Source organism: Lissotriton helveticus, chromosome 7 (genome assembly GCF_964261635.1).
Source record: "Lissotriton helveticus chromosome 7, aLisHel1.1, whole genome shotgun sequence".
In the NCBI taxonomy this organism is placed as follows: Eukaryota; Metazoa; Chordata; class Amphibia; order Caudata; family Salamandridae; genus Lissotriton; species Lissotriton helveticus.
In genome coordinates this window covers 313757236-313778001 of record NC_136068.1, presented here as the reverse complement: position 1 = coordinate 313778001, position 20766 = coordinate 313757236, and the positions used below count along the sequence as shown (strand labels likewise).

The following is a 20766-nucleotide window of genomic DNA, read 5'->3' as shown; positions in this document are numbered from 1 at the left end:
TGAGCATGCATTATTTGTCGACACAGACATCGCTCTTCCTAAGCTCTGTTGTGGCGTTGTTGCTCATTGACTGTTTGTTCTTGTGACTGAAGATCCTGTCCTGCATGACTGCTACTGTCGGCAGCAGGCCTGACTGGAAAAGTGCTCTCGAGGATGCCTTATGAACATTGGATGGCGAGAAAAGATGTTTTTTGTACCCTTTCACTGTTTACTGCTTGCTCAGCTGTGTGATACTAGCTCCCCGGACTGGGAAAGGACATGAGTCATTATTGCTGATATGGCCTGGGGATTGGATGTCGGAAGGGGCTACAATTGGGCATTCTGTGTACTAGAGGGTAGCTACAGAAGGATAATGATAACATTGCAGACTCCGATATGGCATGCTTGCGCTTTGAGATAAGGGCCGTGATACTGGGACGACTGGGGCGGATGTCTGAATGTCTTTCCGATCCTCTCCTGCTGCACTTGCTAGTGGGAGTTGGGCACCTCTACGCCCCCGCTTATGGGAATTCCCCACGTTCTGTTTGATGAAGGGATCAAGGTTGGGAGGCTGGGGGGTTGGGATAGGCTTTGGCAGTTTGGGGGTGCTGAAGTGGGTGGGGGGTGGTCGGGGGGAGTTCGGGGGTTTCGGATGAGTACATTGCTGTTCAAGTGTGCGCGTGAGGGGTTGGGCGCTGAAGGCGCTGTGATTCAGGGCTGTGGGCTGATACACTGCACTGCTCTACGCATGACATCTGTGGATGATTGGTTGATGGATGACTATGGGATTGGCAGCTGGAATTGGGAGAATTGTCTCTTCTGTACGCTATTGGATTCTGGGGTGGGAAGACCTTATGGCTGAGAGTGGGAGAATGTGTTGGATAACATGGAATGTACGAGGTCTGAACAGACCTCAGAAGACTAGACAAATGATGGCCTTTCTTAATAAACACGGGGCTCAGGTGGTCTTCCTTCAGGAGACACACCTTCGGGGAAAAGCGATTGAGGCAGTGGCTAAGCAGTGGGCGGGCGTTCGGGTGGCGACAGACTACTCCTCATATGCTCGTGGGGTCATGATTTTGATTAAAAAAAATGTGCAATTTGTTTTGCTGCATGAAGACATTGATAAAGAAGGCAGATTCATTATACTACAGGGAAAACTATATGGCACATTGGTAACGTTGGTGAATGTATATGGTCCGAATACGGACGATCCTGACTTTTATGTCAATCTGTGGAATAAGGTGTATGCCTTACCGCCCTCAGCGGTAGTTTGTGGAGGAGATTGGAACGTGACGCTGGATAAGATGTTGGATAGGAAGGATGCAAGGCCCTATGAGCATAAGAAAGCGGCTGATGCGGTGCGTGATGGTATGTGTGGACTTGGACTGGTGGATGTGTGGCGACTAGGGCACCCGGGCGCGCGAGAAGGCACTTGCTATACATCTGCGCATGACACATGGTCGAGGCTGGATTATTGGCTGGTGACGCGGGATGTTAGTGGGTGGGTCAGGAAGAACAGTCATTTACCTAGAACACTTTCAGATCACACTCCTGTGCTTCTGGAGATCGGCTGGCCATCGCACACACCAGCTCCATTTTCGTGGCGCCTAACTCCGGGTGTGCTAACCGATCAGGTACTGCGCGAAGAACTGAGGACTAGTATTGAGGAATTTTTTTACAAAAATGTGGGGTTCGTGGAAAGCATAGGTACAGTGTGGGAAGCCTTTAAAGTAACGATTCGTGGTACATGTATAGGCATGCAATCCGGGGTTCTTAAATCATTAAGGACTTCCATGGGCAGACTGGAGGATGAACTGTTGCTATTAGAACGGCAGCAGGAGCAGCTACCGAACGATGCTAGGTTGGCAGAGATCCGGAAGAAAGTATCTGACTATAACGAACTTGTTGATCAGGAGATTAAATTCTTGACCAAACGCACTAGAGCGCGGTACTACAGTGAGGGGGGTCGTGCCGGTCGGGGCTGGCTGATAGAATTAGAGAACCATGGGCTAGGCATTGTGCGGTTCAGGAGATAGAACATGAGGGTGCTACCATAACCAGTGCGGCGGGCGTCCTGGACTGTTTTGTACAGCACTATGAGCGGATGTATGGCTTCAGGGACACGGCAGGTGAGGAAGAATTAGCCCAATATTTGGACAACATTGCGCTGGTTTGGCTCTCCAAGGGGCAGCAAGACTTCTTGATGCATCATATCACGGAAGGGGAGCTTCGGGATGCGATTTCCGCTTTGCCCAATGGCAAGGCGGCCGGCACAGTCGGCTTGCCATCAGAATTTTATAAAGAATACGCGGATCTGTTGTTGCCGCGTTTGGCGAATGTCCTGGAAGAATCGATGGAACAGGGACAACTTCCGGCTACAATGAGAGAAGCGCTTTTGGTGGCATTGCCGAAGCCGGGCAACCCCCTGAATATGTGCGAGTCGTATCGTCCTCTATCTCTGATGAATACAGACGTTAAGATCATTGCTAAGGTATTAGCGACGCGATTGCGACTTATCCTCCCGGTTATGGTCTTGCCTGACCAATCCGGTTTCGTTCCCCTTCGTTCCACTAGACACAACTTAAGGGCCTTGTTTGCGGTTCTGCACCTTCTCAAGCCGGATCTTGCTGCTGTAGCGGTACTCTTGGATGCGGCCAAAGCATTCGACTCTGTGGCCTGGAGATACATGATAGCAGTGCTGCATCATATGGGTGTGCCGTACTTTTTTACATCTTTGATTACTCTGTTGTACACACGGCCGATGGCGCGGGTGAGGATTAATGGACATGTGTCGGCAGCATTCTGTATTCAAAGGGGGACTAGACAGGGGTGCCCGCTTTCACCCCTGCTATTTGCTCTTATGCTGGAGCCCCTGGCTTGCATTCTACGGCAACGATATGCTGACGCAGCGCTGAGGTTCCCGCTCAGGTCACTGGCAGTGTCCATGTACGCGGATGACATGGTCCTGTACATAAGAGATCCGGCTCAGAATCTGGAAAGAGTACTTAGGGAATTCATTAGGTTTGGGCTCTTTTCTAGACTGTCCATCAATTGGAATAAATCCATACTGCTGCCCCTTACGGATGGCACGGTGCCCTTCCCACTAGAATTCCCATTGGAATGGGCGATGGAACCGGTGCGTTATCTGGGGATCTGGGTGCACAGGGATTGCAATGAGACTCTGCGGGCTAATTATGGTGTAGCCATCTCGAAATTGGAAGACCAAGTGAAGAGATGGATTAGGCTGCCGCTGTCGTTTGCGGACAGGGTCTCTCTCATCAAAATGGTGGTACTCCCTAAGTTTTTGTACTACTTTGTTAATGTACCCATCGCCCTGACGTCACATTTTTTTCACAACTGCAATCGTTGCTTATCATGCTGGCCTGGGCTGGTAAGAAGTCGCGGGTGAGATGGGATGTGTTAACGAAACCATACGACCTGGGGGGTTTTGCGGTACCGGATATGAAGCTGTACTATCTTTGCGCTCAGGCACATTTTGCTACCTACTGGTTATCGGCGCCGCCATATACACCACATGTTGCGCTTGAGGCTAGTGCGGTTACCCCGCGACCACTGAAGGCAATGATAGTGAATATGTATTCCGTGTTTGAGAAAGGGGAGGTAGATACGGTACGCAGTACGTACCGCGCATGGCAAGAATTGGGTAAACGAGCTAATATACTGCCATTATATGCCCCTGCTATGCCACTACTTTATCATGATGAGATTTCGGTCTCCAGTGAAGTGGGAGCACTACAGCTTTTACAAGGTGCAGGTATACACAGCATGGGAAATGTATTCCCTGTTGCTGAGTTCCTTCCTCTGCAGACTCTGTTGGACCACACGACAAACCCTACTATGGCCACATTCATTTATGTTAGGCTACGCGCCGCGATACGTGCCTTGTATCCCTCCTTCCCGGAGGAACCTCCGGTATTGGGTGCCTTACAATTGCTATATTCCTCAACGGACCGAGCGAAATTGATCTCGCGCTTATATCGAGCCTCACAGGAAGATGAGGGAGGGGGAGGGATGGTGGCCAAAGCGCGGTGGGACGCATGTTTGCCGGATCCGCTGACTGATGATGAATGGGCTGAGTGCTGTTCTATGACGGCGGATTCGCAGCCTATGGGAATTTCCGTCTCATTCACTATAAATATTTGCAGCAATGGTACTATACGCCTGTACAATTGATGAGATACGGCCTGCGAGACCACTCCAGATGCGTGAGATGTGGTGCGGAAGAAGCTGACTTTATACATTTAGCGTGGGGATGTGATCGAGTATATAAGTTCTGGAAAGCGGTGACGGCGGCGTTGTCTGAGATGACGTCGATAGATATACCTATCGATCCGCGTTTATGTCTGTTGGGTGTGGTCTCAGGAGTGCCTGTCGGAATACGAAGATTGATAGTGCTGGCACTGCAAATTACTAAGCGCAGAGTGGCTGTGTCGTGGGGGGGGGGAGCGAGCACCTGATGTCAAACTTTGGCTGCAAGACATGGCGTATTGTCGTGACCAACTGACCTGTTACTATGAGGAACTGCCTGAAGCTTCGAGACCTCGGGATGTCTGGGGCCCGTACACGGTATACATGTTGTCGAAGTTTGCGGCGGATGAGAGTCCCTAATTTGTTTCGTGTATGGATGTTGGACTCTGGTGAGTGGCTGAGGCATGGGTGAGATTCTCCCTGTAGGGATTGATAATGGTGCCATGCAAATGGTTCATGGTTCTGCCGTTCTATAGCGCTATCTCAAGACACGCTCTATGATATATCTTATGTGCCTCTCTGGATGCATACTTATCTGCAAAACTTGAGATCTGAGACCTGGGGTGTTGGGTGGGGGGTTGTTACAGGGTTGTTTAATGTTAGGATGCTTATAAAATGAGACTGCTTCGACTATGCATAATAATTTTTTACGAGACTCAGGTTCTGGATTGTTATCTGCCTATACATTGCTTCTCATCTTGGATACAGTGATTATATTGTTGGTTGAGATGTATGAATATTGTAATTTTGCGGCCGGCCCATTTATGGGTTGTAGGCCATGGGCTGTGTTTCTGTACTCGGTGCAATAAAAGTCTTTAATCAAAAAAAAAAAAAAAAAAAAACTTACTGAGGAACAGGAGAGATATCTTAGGACTTCATGGGAAGCAGATCTATGTGTCTGCTTGTGTGGCTTTATGCTATGTGACCCATTGTTAGAGTGCCTTTTAATGAAGATTCTAACAGCTGACACCTTTTTAATTTCACCTTTATTCCATGCGTCTTAATTAAGGGTTGTCCATTTAAAGCAGTGTAGGGAGAGATACCTTTCTCATGCTTACCTTTGAGAATCATTTGACGCAGTTTAATACTCAATTCATTTCCCTGATTATCCGTATTGTCATTATAGAGTTAGTTGTCTGCTTATGTTATATAAGGTGAATCTTTTTAGGAGATTTGGACTAATTTTTTCGTTCTGTATTTCTCCATGATAATGTTGAGGCTGGTCTATATCTATTTGTTTCTAAACGTATAATTACATCTTACTGATCTCAGAAAAAAAAAAACATATCAGGGCAAGGGCGGCAAAGGTTTTTTTAAAGTACACCAGCGGGTTGCAAGGAGAAAATTTAAAATAAGCACAGTTGGTTATAAAAGAACAGACATCGAAGAAGGAAAATTATTTGGCTATCTCACCGCGTTGCTCTGTGGAAGCACCAGTAAAATCCAAGTAATGAGAAGTTCTTAATGAATAAGAAAGCAATTGACATGTAAAAGTAATTTGGCAATGCATTAGAACATCTTAAACGTTACCCTGTGTCTAATTCTAACTAGCTTTTACTGTAATACTGATCATACACCTAAACCACAGTCCTAAACCTAACCGTTACCTTACTTAAACCCTTATTCTAACCCTTACACTAATCCCAATTACAGGCCATAACCATTTCAATAAATGAATACATAGCTATACATTTTTAATGTTATTTATCTTTTGTCATCATTACCTAAAATATATTGGCCCTTTTGTCAATTGTATTGTATATTTTGATTTCTTCATCTTCATGATACCATATGCCTTAAGATTTTAAGCCTTTCCACCATGCATCTTTGTGTTATGCTACTTTTTGTTATGCTGACCTTGCATCACATAATATGTTACTAATATCACTAATGCAACTTAAAGATGTGATCTATCATCTATAAGAGTGTTTGTTCTCACCATGTCATATTCTAAATGGGAAGTACTTTTCTTCTAGTCAAGATGGAATGAAATTGTTTCCCATGTTAGCTTGCACAGTACCTGAGCTGATGAAGGCAGTTGCTGGGAGTTGTGAATTTTGTACTGGGCTCTCATTGGTTACCATATGGACACTGACCTCGCCAGTGGTGCTGACCTTCAGAGCCCTCATGACATCCTTGTTCCCTCTGCTGTCCATCACCTTGTGGAGGACTCTCTGAAAAGTAATCAACATGCGGAGTAGGCACCAACACTGAGTAATGCTAGAACAAGACTGATGAAGCAAAGAATCAGCATACAGTTGAGGTACAGGAAGGATAAATGGGGTAGGAGGAAACCAACAGTTGTACAGGACCACATGGCAATGGGTGCCCTGAGATGGAATTCAGTGTTTGAGCAGAAAGACCCAAAATAAATAGTGGGGCGAATTTGTCACAAATTAGCTGCCAAATGTGGATTACTGTCCAACTGAGTACCCAGGATTTCCAACAGTTTCCGAGAACAACACAAATATTATGATATATGAAAAATAAGAACACTTTTGTTTTGAAAAGCATTGCTGTGATAATTATTATCTATATCAAAAGTGCATGAAAAGATGATTAGCTCAAAAGAAGAAGACTATGTACATTTGTAAAATTGAAATCAAAGGGACCAAAACTACATTCCCCACAATTCAAAATGACTTCAGAGCCTAGGAAACATTCACATAGGAAAAGCCAATCATTGCCCCCGAAAAATGATTTAAAAAAGAGCTGAAATACCATACAAAAAGGTATCAGAAATACAAATACCCTATGAATGACACAGAAACATGAACCAATGTGTTGAAAATAACTGTGACAAATGGTCATAGACTCACATATGTTCAAGTCACAGGACCTCATGGGATGTGAGAGATTCCGCAACAAATATGGAAAGATGCAGAATTATGAAAAGGCTTCTGACTGGTATTGCCAAACCACAGATAGCTCTGGTGGAGTCACAGTACCTGAGAATGGGCTCTACACAGTTCAAAGCCTCAAGGAAATATTCACCAACTTCAGATAAGAAGAGTGGATAGTCTTCTTCTTCGATAACTTTATTTTGGTCAGAGACCATAAAAGTGCAATAAAATATATACAAGCACAATAATAAAACATAGATACATTAGAATTAAAAGTTATTAAACTTTGGTTATCAAAGGAATAGTAAAGGATAAAAACAACAATCCGTTATTTCTTGTAGATAAAAAATAGTTCTTCTCCGCCACATGCCTAGTAGAAACCGGGAGACGGCAAAAACAATGGGAGGGGCAGTGTCATAAGTTAGCACTCTACAGGCGTGTGCACAGTGTCGGAAACCAAGATTTTTACATAATGGGATGATCCAGCATTTTCGAATTTCACTATATGCTGGACAGAAGAAAAGGATATGTACAATGTCTTCTCTGGCATAATAACAGGCAGGGCAGTTGGCATTTGTCGTTTTTGCCCATCTGGATGTCAGTGCCCTTACCGGTAAAGAGCCGTGCCTCAATTGGATGTACAGGTTTCTTGCTAGTGGAGGCTGCACCAAGTCCAGAAACACCTCCGTCCTGTATTCGACTTTTATTGTAAGGAACTCAGTTGACAGTCTGCCCAGGGAGGTAGAACAATGTAACAATTTAAGATTGTACGATTTTACAGCTGCCACCAGTACATTCCTTTGCATCCTCATACAGCTGTCCTCCGGTGTGTCCCACAGTTGGGGAAGGCCAATTTGATAAAAGAGAGTCTTCACATGTACCAGCCAAGGTATATTCTTGCTCTTTAGCTGTCCCCAAATAGTGTTAAATTCTGCTCTAAAGGGTTCAAGCTCCGGGACAGACCAGAGCCTTCTCCAATAGAGCAGGGGACGTGCAGCCACCAAGTCAGATATAGGTTCCAAACCAGGTCCAAACGTAATGGTAGGAGGGGTGTTCTTTGTAGGAGACCAAAGAGATGTTGCATAAAGGACTGCTCTACTTTCATTAAGTTACATGCATTAATATGTCCCCAGAGTTCGGCAGCATACAAAGCAGCAGACCTAACCTGTGTTCTGTATATCTCTAGGGCAGGGGTAGCTGATTTAAAGGTTGAGGCGTTATGGAGTCTACCTACACCACCCATGATCTGTGCAAGTCTCAGAGAGGATTTAGAGGCTTGATGGTCCCATGTAAAATGCTCAGTCAGAGTCACCCCCAGGTATATAAAGGTCTTGACTCGCTCAAGTGGGGTTCCATTCATTGTGGGGTTTGGACGGGTGTGCCTCGGGGGGTTGAAGATCATGAACTTGGTTTTCTCCAAGTTGATCTCCAATCCCCGCGAGGCACAAAAGGAGACAAAACCGCCCAAAACCCACTGGATCCCCGATGATGTCCGCGACAACAACAAGGTGTCGTCCGCAAACATCAGAGCGGGCAGCCTACCAGTAGCCAGGCGTGGGGCATCGTTGTCCCTGACACAATTAAGTCTATCTATCAGGCCATTAACATACAAACTGAAGAGTGTAGGTGCCAGTACGCAACCCTGGCGTACGCCCCGGGTAACAGGGAAGCGGTCAGATAATTCCCCGTTTTTCCCACACCTCACCTGGGCATAATTCCCGGTGTGAAGTCGGATTAGGGCATCTAATAAGTAAGGAGGGAGACCAAGTTCCTCCAACACCGTCCAGAGCCTCTCCCTAGGAACCAGATCGAATGCGGCTCGCAGGTCCACAAAAACAAGGTAGAGGCTGCCACCCTCTACTCTTCCAGTTTTCCAATATAGGACCTGCAGGCGAAAGATCTGGTCCAAAGTCGAGACCCCGGATCTGAATCCAGCTTGAAGGGTGGTCAAAGTTTGATTTTCCTCCATCCAGCCCAGTAATCTCTCCAGTAGAATTCGGCCCATCAACTTCTGGGTCGTATTGAGTAAAATAATTGGTCTATAGTTTGATGGGGCGAGTGGGCAGCCCTTTTTAAAGATTGGAACAATCTCAGCTCCCAGCCAGGTCTCAGGTACTGGGGAACCCTGTAAGACAGCATTAAACAGAACCATCAGGTATGGGGCTCAAATTTTTGGCTGGGAACGAAAAAGATCTCCAGGGAGCTTGTCCAGACCCGGAGCCTTATTCGGGAGCAGTTTCTCAATTGCCAATTCAACTTCCCTGAGTGTAATATGGACTAGACTATTAGTGGGAGACCTATTGTGGGCATCCTGACTCACTATAGAGAGACCAGGGCCCGAGGCCCCCGGCAGTCTACACTCGTGCGGGGGGTCTGAGGCCGCAGGAATCTCGGGAGCTCGGTTGGGGCTATGATTTTGACAGGGGAAAGTCCCTGAGCCCGGGGCCCCCAGCAGTCGACACTCGTGCGGGAAGTCCCGGGCCGTACAGGTACATGAACTCGAGCTCCCAGGCCCCGGGGCCCCCGGCAGACTGCTCTCGTGCCGGAGGTCCCGAGGCGCACAGGCTCGAAGGTCCAGAACCGGTTGTGGCAGCCTATCCTGGCCCTGACACCCAGTTTCCTCCATCTCAGGACTTGTATAAAGTGACTTGAAGTGTGCCTCCCACACTATAGGAGCAATATTCGAGACCCCAGCATCTCTCTCGCCTGCCGCTGAGGAGGTAACAATTAACCAAAAGGTCTTGGAATCTTTTAGGAGTAGTGCCTGTCTCAGTTCATCCCACCTAGATTCCTCCCACTTGCTCTTTGCCCTAGTGAGCACCTTGTTGTACAGAAATCTGGATTCTCGAATTTTAAGGGTATCGCTAGATTTCATTGCCTTAAGAAGGGCTTTCTTTGAGTTTTTACAAGCGTGGTTATGCCAGGGGTGTGTTTTATTCCGACACGACTTAGTCCCACTGACCGGATAAAATACATCCCCTAGTCTCTCAACCAAATTTCGGTGGGTCTCTATAATCTGCCCATGGGAGATGGAATTGCCCATATCGCTAATTAGTGGAATAGCTATCTGATAGATTTTTGCGAGACGGGTAGGGGAGTCTAGGCAGGAAGGCCATTTAACTCTTCTCCTATTATTAGATATGATGTGTGGGGGGATTATCAGGCTGGAGCCAGAGTCAGGGTTAGTTAATCCAAATGCACCGGGTTTAAGCGTTAGGACCAGCGCATTATGGTCACTATCGTTCCTAGGAACAACCCCAAAATCTTTAAACTTGTCCCAGTGTTTTGCTTCCAACATAAGGTAGTCAATGCTGGAGCTACGGTTTATCCTATTGTATGTGGGCTGGCCGGAACTTTCGTTATTGCCCCTTCCATTGCATGCCCGCAGAGACATTGCAAGGGTCAAGGCTTTGATTTGTAATACTAGCGAGGTCCATGCCTTAACTGGGGTGATTCTTGGGGCTGGAATGTGCCAGAGCAGGTCGACCTCATCCTCCTCACACAACTCGGATCCACCCAATGGTTCAAACTGGCAATTCAGGTCGCCACCAAGAATAATTGGAATTGTGGGGTCAAGTGTCTGGAGGAAGTGATCGAGTGCCTTGATAGTACTCGATTCTTTTCCATTCACAGTAGGCCTGGAGTAGATATTAATAATAGCCAGTGTAGATTTACCAACAGATGTTAGCAACACACATTGGATATCTGGGGAGTTTGTGTCCACTTGTGTGGCCTGCACGCCTAAGTGTATGCCTACCCATATGGCAAGACCACCCGAAGGGCGGCCTTTCCCCTCGGTAACTGCAGGAATGTCATAGCATGCAAAGCCTGGGCTGGCGCTCACCTCAAAGGACCAAGTTTCTTGCATCAAGCAGATATTGTGTGTGGTCATAAAAGAGGACCACTCTGGTACAAGTAGCTTGCTCTTTAAGCCTGCCACATTCCACGAGAGGATTTTTATATTTCCTTCCGTAACCTTTACTTTGTCCCTCTCTTCCCCTAGTTCTCTAGGTAATACCTGGTCCGGGCTCTGATCTGCCTTTGTCTCCTCCCGCTCTGATACATAAAGACAGGGGTCCTCACAACTAACTGGGGATAGTGTCTTTTCCTGTATTGCATCACCCTCATCTAAATTACCCTCATTATGTTCTCGTGGGGGCAAACCAATCTGGGTGAGTCAGTCCACCTCCTCGAGGACACTAAACCTGTTCCAATGGGCTTGTAATGGGTAGATCGAGGTGGGTGGAAAAAACCCTCTCTAGAAGGTTGCCAGTGAAGAATCTTATTCGGGAGGGGGAGATGATTTCTCATATACTGTGGTCCCCTTTGATAGGTTGGTTTATGGATTGGAGTAGGATAGAAATAGGACAAGTGTAGAGGAAAGATTTGGGACTCTCTGTGGAAAGAAGTTCTACAGATGTGGTCAACAGCAGAGGAATCCCTAAAATTGATTGTAACAACATCCCCGCCACAGTTTTGGGACCCCTTCCAATCCATTCTACTCTTCTCACTGCTAGAAGGTATGGGTCTGTTTAAATTCAGCCACTGTATGCACTTTTTGTATAAGTCTACCTCCTGTTCTCTCTTCCCCTCACAAAGGGCGGAACACCCACTAGGGCAACTACATAAGGTTGTGCTTCTGGGGGCAAGTTTATAGACGGCAATCGGTTGAAAATTGCCGTAAATGGGGGAGGTCTCGATGTTGGCGCAGCATTTTTTGGTGCCGTATTTTTACCCTCCTTAAGGTGTTGACTAGATTTGACAGTTTGGCCCACAGCGGGAGATATGGTAGGACCTAGCGGGTTGGCTACAGATGTAGGAGGGGGTGCGGGGTTTGTGAGCTTGGCAGCAGTAGTTGCTGGTCCTAATTTTTTGTTTGATGCCACTGGAGCAGCGGACTTAGCTGCTTCAGAACAGGGTGCCTTTGTAGGGGCACCGGTTGAAGCAGGAGGTGCCAAATTACCTTGGGAGTTTTGTGGCTTCGTTGTACCTGTGGTCCTATTATTTAACATTGAAGATAGTCTGTCCAGTTTGGAGACCAGAGGTTTGATGTGGGAAGCGATAATTTGCTCTAAACTATTCTGAAGATCCGTCACCATATTGGTGACCCAGCATGGTATCCCTGTAGTTGGATGGGAGTATTATGATGGAGTTACTAAATTATGGTTAGGCTGTTTCTTAGTCCCAAAGTTCTTAGGAAGACTATCCTTTTTTTCTTGGAGCCCACCCTACCAAGTTTGGATTTTGCCACAGGAGAGGGGGAAGTCAAAATACAAGGTTGATCGTCGTTGAAGTTAATAGAGGGCTCAACCGGGGCCGGTGGTGAATCATCAACCACTGAGGTCTCAGCCGGAATCTGTGCACAGGGGAGCTCGGCATAAGTGGATGTTAGATAAGAGTCCAGGATCGTGGAATCGATGGCAATGACCGAGCAATCTTCTACATGGTCTTTAGAGCTTATTGTAGGTGGGAAAGATAGTCTTCTTTCGGTATTTTCGATTGCGTTGGCAACCGCCCCTATGGTTTGTTGCAGCATTTTATCAATGGCCGTCAGTGTTGGGAGGGATTGCGGCATTGTGGCCCGAAGTCTGGTATTTGGGCGAGAAGCAGTTGTTTTAGATTTCTTGCCCCGGATACTCATTTTGCTTGGGGGGGTTCTCCCTTAAATAACGGTAAGGTGCAGGAGAAGTATTTGGGGAAGCGAATAGTCCCGCACAAAAAAAAGTGTATCACTCACACTCTTAAGGGAGGCAGCTGGCTCAATAACCCACAGCAAAAAATACGGGGAGGAGCAAATGACAGTACCTTATTATTGAGTTCCGAGAGCTTTCAGGATTGAATACCACTGGTAAGGGAGGTGGCCCGTCCTGTCCCCTGTTGTCCGCTGAGGGCCACAGAGGGCCCGCCCTTGTCCCAGGCTTCACCCGGGCGTCACCCCCGCGCGTCCCGCATGGCGGGAGGCGTTCCTCTTCTTTGAAGCGCCTCCGGGCGCAGCCAGGCACGTCACCGGTGCGCCGGTGGTCTCAGGGGCACCTGGGGGATGGAGTCCCCAGCCGTTGCCCTCACGGCGCTCTGGATGGGGAGATGAGCCCCGCGGCCGTTCCCCTCACGGCAGGAGCTGCAAGGGAGCAAAGTCCTGTAAGCAGATTGGACCCCCACTGAGCGCTCGGCGCTCCTCTGCTTTGAAGCGCCTCCGGGCGCAGCCAGGCACGTCACCGGTGCGCCGGTGGTCTCAGGGGCACCTGGGGGATGAAGTCCCCAGCCGTTGCCCTCACAGCGCTCTGGATGGTGTGATGAGCCCCGCGGCCGTTCCCCTCACGGCAGAAGCTGCAAGGGAGCAAAGTCCGGTAAGCAGATTGGACCCCCACTGAGCGCTCGGCGCTCCTCTGCTTTGAAGCGCCTCCGGCGCAGCCAGACACGTCACCGGTGCGCCGGTGGTCTCAGGGGCACCTGGGGGATGGAGTCCCCAGCCGTTGCCCTCACGGCGCTCTGGATGGTGAGATGAGCCCCGCGGCCGTTCCCCTCACGGCAGGAGCTGCAAGGGAGCTGCAAGGGAGCAAAGTCCATTAAGCAGACTGGACCAAATGAAGCCTGGATAGAAGGGCTATGATGTTCAATGGAAGCCTAGGGGGAAATGTACACATTAGCTCAAAGAAGTAAGTGTGAAGATAAATATTTGGTGTAATAGGAATGAACTAGTGTCCAAAGCATTAGGATAAGGAACTTTATAAGTACAAATTGAGTTAAAATGCAGAAAAAATTATAATTTTAAATGGCACCAGCAAGCCCTATATTGATTGTCTGAGATTAAATGGAAATCGCAACAAGTTTGATAGCATACATGTTAATCATCAATCAATTTAAAAAGAAATGGTATACTCTTTTAGACACTGTTCAAGCAGGATTCCTTAGAATGAGGACTTACAGGGTCCATTGAACTATCTAAATGAACAAAGATTCTGGATCAAATCAAACTCAAAGTGCACAGCCCATAGGAAAAAGAAGGGGGATAACATAACAGTCCTTGACTCTCTGGGTAGACGTAGTTGACCATGCCCAAGGTCTAACACAAGAAAGTGTGTGGGAAGGGGGCAAAAAAAATCAAAAATAAATAATTATGTGTATCATTTATTCAAGGCACAGACAGCTCAGATAACGTAGAAAGTACACAAACACAAGATGCAGTAATATTACAATCATCCAGTAATCTCGCTGTGCAAAGGGCAACCTCTAATGGGGCACTGGGCAAATTCAGAGCATATATAAAACACAAGACAGTGGAAAAACAAGGGTCACTGGCTAGACACTAAAGGATGTGTACAATGAAATGTAATGATCTATTGATAAGAATTTTTAAAATTCCTAAAACAGACAGAACACAGAATCAATACCTGCAGTGGAAACATTGTACAAGAAGGGGCTTCTTCCATGGGAGGCTATTTAGATTTCCTGAACATTTTGCATAAAAAGAATGAGAAGGAAGTAGTAGTAGATGCGATTATACTTTGTGCGCTACACTTATCCTCCATTTTCTAAATGCCATTTATACTATATGATTATGGCTCAAGGTGTTATGGTATTATGTTATTTTTATATTTATATTTCTCCATATTTATTTTTGGTTATCTTATAGGTATTTCTCCATATTTATTTTGTGTTTTGTGAATAGATAAAGTTGCAAAATCGTATATATTCCCATTTATTTAACAGATAAACCTGCACTCATATTTTGATGTGTGTCATGTTTTAGCAAATTATGCAGCAAAATATAACATGACAATACACACACAGGTACATATTACCTTTCGTCTACAAAAGTATCTTTACGTATAGCTTCTTCTACGAAATGGCATCTTGTTTTTTAATTCCCTATGCTGTTTAATTGTTCAACTGTTTTCTATCTGTATTTATCTGGAAAAATCAGTAAAAAGGTTAAACTGGGAACCTTTTATTTGATAAATATTAGTGATCACATATATAGATAAACCTAAAAGCTGGTGCACCCACGATGAACGCAAACTCCATTACCATAACACCTGCACACAAATGTTAGTGCATGTTTGCGCAAGAGTTGGCCGTGGGTAATGTTTGCAAACATATTAAGTAAACATTTGAAGAGGCACTTGTCAAGGCTGACCCTCTAGACTACAATTTATACATGGAGGGCAGGGAGCAACTCCTGTGGGTGTGCCTAGGCATTCCAAAAATTAAGAATCCGCTGCCACCAGCTGGGCCTTAGTGGGGAACTGAGTGAGGCTTCCTTCTTATGACTCTGGATAGGAGGCCAATGAGGGCAGTGGCGGCTTCTCCGGTAAGGCCAAGTAGCGTCGCCCCACTGCTTTTTAGCAGTGAAATAAAGTGAATATAAAATGATAATAACTTGCGTTATTATCATTTTATTTTGTCCTACTTCTGGCAGCTTTGCGCGAGGGGGCGGGCAGGGAAGGAGTGGTAGCACTCTCCTAAGTGCTCAATGACTGCTTGGCCGGCGACCTCGGGCCAGCCAAACAGCCTTGCGCACTGCGCATGTTCTCCATGCAGGCCTGCGTGGAGAACATGCCCAGGCTCCCAGTCATCATCTGAGCGCCGAAACACAGTGTCAGACCAATCACAACGCTGCTAAGGCAGCATTGTTATTGGCTGACTGGGAGCCTGGGTGTACCTCCTGTTCAGGCCAGTGAGGGAGGACTACAGAGGAGAGAGGCGGTGAGGAAGTGGGCAGAAGGTATGTTTTTTTCTTTTTCTTTTTAATACCCACTTCCCCCGTGTCCTCTCCCCTCCCGCCCACGCCCCCTGCCTCCGATCTGTACTAGCCACTGCTCCTTTCAAAGCACAGATAGGGGATGACTCCGATGGCATCAATCTGCAGTTCACAGAGCTCCTTTTGTTTTAGGGACTTTCTCAAACTATTACGAAAAACAGCATCCACAAATGGGAACTTCAAGGGTGAGAGGAAAACTGGATGGGGCGCAAGCTGCAAAGTTAGTGGGAACTAAAATCTTTAGACACTATTCAGAAAAAATCAAATAAGGAATAGAGGAAATGATCTTGGTTACACTACCATTTAATGAACTGTTATTTACAGTTCGTGATTAACCTGGACTTCTTAGCACTACTTGCCTAGTTATCTCATGAATCCTGGATTTTGTAATGTACAATGCTCTGATACCCAAATGGGCCTGCTATATGCTACATAAAACTATAAATTAAACTAAAATATAACTTTAGCCACTAGTTTTTGGTGGATGCTATGTCTTACAATGTATTTTGATTTTTATAAAGACCTAGGCTCCAGGTCTTTACCAAATCTTCCTTCTTTGGAAGTCATGACGAGATTGCTCGGCACAACAGAGGTAAAATTTAAGAGCTGCCATATAATCAGATGCTCAAGCTTGAAAAATTGACTCTGGACCAAAGGCGCTTACAGTTCTTTATTAATGCTAGAAGTTTATAGTTAAACCAGTCAGCTGATGGGTTTTGTCTGCGAAAAGTCTGATTAACCAGGTGAAATATTTGATCCAATACTCCGCTGATCCATTTGTCCACTTGTGAGGAGGCCACATTGACACAAACGCCCACAGTGCGTTGGCTGTTCACTAGCACGTGGCTGAATTTAGAGGGGGTAACCCTGGCCCGCTGACATGCCCATACAACATGAACAGACACATGACTGACGGGCGACTTATCATAGGGAACATAAAAAGGGATGGCAAACTGATCAGACCAGGTGGATAAAGAGGTTGGATTGGAAACTAATGACTTGGAGGCAAATTCAACATATATCAGAGAAACTTTATTAAGCTGCAATGTATTGAACAGAGTATCTTAAAATGCTAAATATGCTGTAAATTACGAGGCCAACAACTCAATGGTATTGGACTCTCATCAACCAGTGTCTAACAATAGGGTAACTAGCAATATGGTTCTTAATTGCTCTGTTATGCTCCAGTATCCTCTTTTTAAGAGGAAAGATGGTGTTCCCCTAAGAACTACTATGCTAGTTACCCTGTTGCTAGACAGTGGTCAAAGGCACACAACCACAAATCTGACCTTCTGTTATTTTTTGGCATTGACAGGATTACCAGGAAACACGTCGTGGAGACAGAGAAAAGAAGGTCAGACTTCAGAAGTCAGAGCGTATCCTTCTTCTTGGCAGCAAGTCTTCTGGTGGCCTTAATTAGAGTGAGGAGCTACATTTTCACATTGGCTGATGTGGGCCTTGACTGTGACTTTTTCTTCCTTTAGTCTATAAGATGTTCAGTGGATATTTTCTTTTGGTTGTAAGGGGCTACATGGTCCTTTCTGCACTTTTGGTTTCCAGCGGCTGTCTGCCGAAGAGCCAGGTGTCTATGTGTTCCCATCTGACTCTATTATGATTCGAAGTTTATTCATATCTTTTTGTGTTTCGTCTTGTTTTCTGAAAAGGCATGACATTTACGTATGCGTGCTTTTTTATTTACGTTTTCTATGTTTTCAAATTCACTGGGCGGGGGGCTTACAAGGGGTCTGGCTGTTGAGTGCTTGCATAGTGCTTCTCTGGTATGTGGGCGCCTCCATGGCGTTCAGTATTGGAAAATGAACAGTTTCTTCTTTTACTTTTACTTTTCTTATGTCAGCTAATTTACATACATTCTAGACTTTGGGGAAGACTTGGGGGAGAGAAGGGTGCTCTTTACTTGAATTAATTGGTGCAACAAGGTGATTAGTCATTAGGATGTGCACTGTATCATGCTTACCATATATTGTAAAGTGACTGTAAAATTGCAATCTTGGCTGTTATGATTTATGTAACATTGGCATCAGTGATGACATGGATGTGTAAATCCTATTTGGTGGAGGGAATCTGTCAGCCACTTGGGAGCCACACCCTACAGTTTTCTTACCAAATTACATTGCATTCTATACAGCATTTATTGTATGCACTAATACCACGTGTATTACATGTCTCATGGACATATGTTTAATTAAATGTGTTTTTTCCGAATTTACCGGGACCTCGCCCTGCCGCTCCGTTGTATGTGTTTGGCCCGATACAATAATTCCAGCAATAATGTTGAAATATGGTTTCTATGCTGTGGGATACTGTGTTTTCGCACACATGCTTTTTTTTCACTTTTCCTGTCCGTTCCCTGGTCACACCTGTGAAGGCGTGCATTGGCACTCTTGGAAATTGTATTTTCTAACATAACAGCTTTTGCAAGGTGATAGGTGAATTATTTTGCCTTTCAATTTTTTAAGTATGTTTACATTATTTGTAAGAATTAGTCTGTTTACATTTAAACTGATGTGGCATGACACAGTCTCTTTTTGTGTTAAGCAGGCACAGACCAGCCTTTCAAGTTTTCTATGTTTATAGTTAATGTTTTGTTTTATACAGGGATTGTGCACTAGTTGTTTCCATAGCCACAAGGAAGACTGTTTGGCCAAAACACGTAACCTATTAAAACATTTGGAAAATGTAATTATTGATGTGAAGTGTGAGTCTCTCTGCGTCCTTACCCCGACACGCTGCTTTTTGGGAAGGTTAAAGTAATGTTATTGTTAGGTGTGATAAAAAGATATGTTTTTGTTTAAGAAAAACCATAGAAATTCCCTGAAGAAAAACAAAAGTTAAAGTAATGTTATAGTTAGATGAATATGTCAATGACAACATTAATGTTTTGAACTGAAAAACCCCACAAATGTACCAGTTATAGTTAGCAGTGCTAGCTATAACTTGCACACCCACCATGCACTGCTTATGACCACAAATATTACATCACTCATGACATATCCTATGACATCATCCATGATATCACTGATGACATCTCAAATGAAATCACTGATGACATCATCCAATGAGTGTGCTAGTTTGTTTTATAGTTTACATAGTGGTAGGTAACTTTCATATTGATTCTCTAGCTAATTTTGTACTGCTTGTGTCTAGCTATTGGGTGTACGTGTTTACATAACGCATGTGCTGCTAAGGCATCATAGATGTCTAGAAGTAATGAACACATTATAAATCTTCGTATTGAGGAGTAAATCTGTGCAGATGACATTTAATGACTTGTGTACAGTATGTTCCACACAAGTTTTTTGGTTCTGCAGAAGAGTTTACAACAGGGCAAAGATTCTATGTAGTAGATACTAAGGGCCTGATTTAGATCTTAGAGATGGGTTACTCCATCACAATGCTGACGGATATCGCGTCCACCAAAATATAAATACCATTATATACTATGGGATTTATATTTTGGCAGACAGGACATCTGTCACCGTTGTGATGGAGTTACCCATCCGCCAAGATCTAAATCATGTCCTCAGTATTGTAAGCAACCTTGAGTTATAAGACAGAATTGGCTTAGCATGACATTTTCTACATAATGTACAAGACTGTGGGCAACATGTACTAACCTTTGTAAATGTGCTTCTTTTGCTTCAGAAAATGGGCTATCAGTAACATTTCCTTCACAGTATGAAGGCTGCAGGTAGTATAAATCTTACCACCTCAGACCTTAGTTATTTTAAGTGAATAGTGTCGTTTTTGACAAGTGTTGCATAGAGTGTACACTGTTCTTAATAGATACTTACTAATACTCTGTGGTGTACTTCCCAGGAGAGTTTCACTGTCTGCAAACACTGTAGAAGAGAGTAAGATCTCTCCATAGAGCAAACACTGTTTAGAGTGCCCACTTTTTTACTCAAATCAACTTCATTTCTCAATGTAGGTTCGATGACTGTGAGCGGTTTGATACAGATAAAAGCTGTCAGTAGTAGAACATTCATTTTGGAACAGTCGTTGAGAATCTTGAGGAACTTGGCTTTCTCTAAACAGATTGAACACCGTGTGCATAAGGCTTCTCACATATTGGTGGTTGGCTGTTAATGTGAACTATGCTATCTGTGAAGTGTATGGTGTAGGGTCAATGGTGTGCATAACACATATGTGCTACACCCAAGGGAGTTGTATCTGTGATCGCATTAATGATGCTTCCTATTGTTAAGAGCTATTTTGTACCTACTTTCAGGCCTATAATGCCATTCTAGTATATAGACCAAAATGTGCAAAAGATGTTTGGCTGATGTCATCAATGATGTCATCAATGATGTCATCAATTATGTGTTTTGAGATGTCTTCAGTGATGTCATAAACGGTGTGACATATCATGAGGGATGTAATATGGGAGGTCATGAGCAGTAAATGGTGGGGACGCAAGTTATAGTTAGCTTTACTAACTGGTGAATTTCTGTGTTTTTTGGCTCAAAACATTAATGCTGTCACTGACATATTCTTCTAACTATTACCTTAATTTACCTTTGTTTTTTCAGTGAATTCCTAAGGTTTTTAAAAAAGAAAAACAGATAATTTTATCTCATCTAACTATGTGGCTACTTTAACCTTTAGCTTTTTTCGGTGAAAGAACTAACAGAGGTGCAAAAGGAGGCGAGAGGGGTACAGAAAGAGGTAGGAGAGGTGCACAACGAGGCAAGAGAGGTACAGAAAGAGGCATGAAGGGCAGAGAAAGAAGGAAGAGAAGTGCAGAAAGAAGCAGCAGAGGTGCTGAAAGAGGTGTGAAGGGTGCAAAAAGAGCAAGAGAAGTACAGAAAGAAGCAACAGAGGTACAGAAAGAGGAAAGAGAGGTGCAGAAACAGGCAGGAAATGTGTAGAAAGAGGGAACAGGGGTGCAGA

The 20766-nt window shown here is 45.0% G+C and overlaps 1 protein-coding gene across 2 annotated transcripts in view; it reads right to left on the bottom strand.

Moving 5' to 3' along the window:
* The window catches only part of L3MBTL1 (L3MBTL histone methyl-lysine binding protein 1), a 370013-nt gene extending 363606 nt beyond the window's left edge, over nt 1–6407 (bottom strand). For both annotated transcript variants that reach the window (XM_078650498.1, XM_078650499.1), the window contains exon 1: nt 6272–6407. In XM_078650498.1, the coding sequence (XP_078506624.1) occupies nt 6272–6407 (136 nt within the window). The remainder of the gene's footprint in view (nt 1–6271) is intronic.
* Between the last annotated feature and the right edge of the window lie 14359 nt (nt 6408–20766).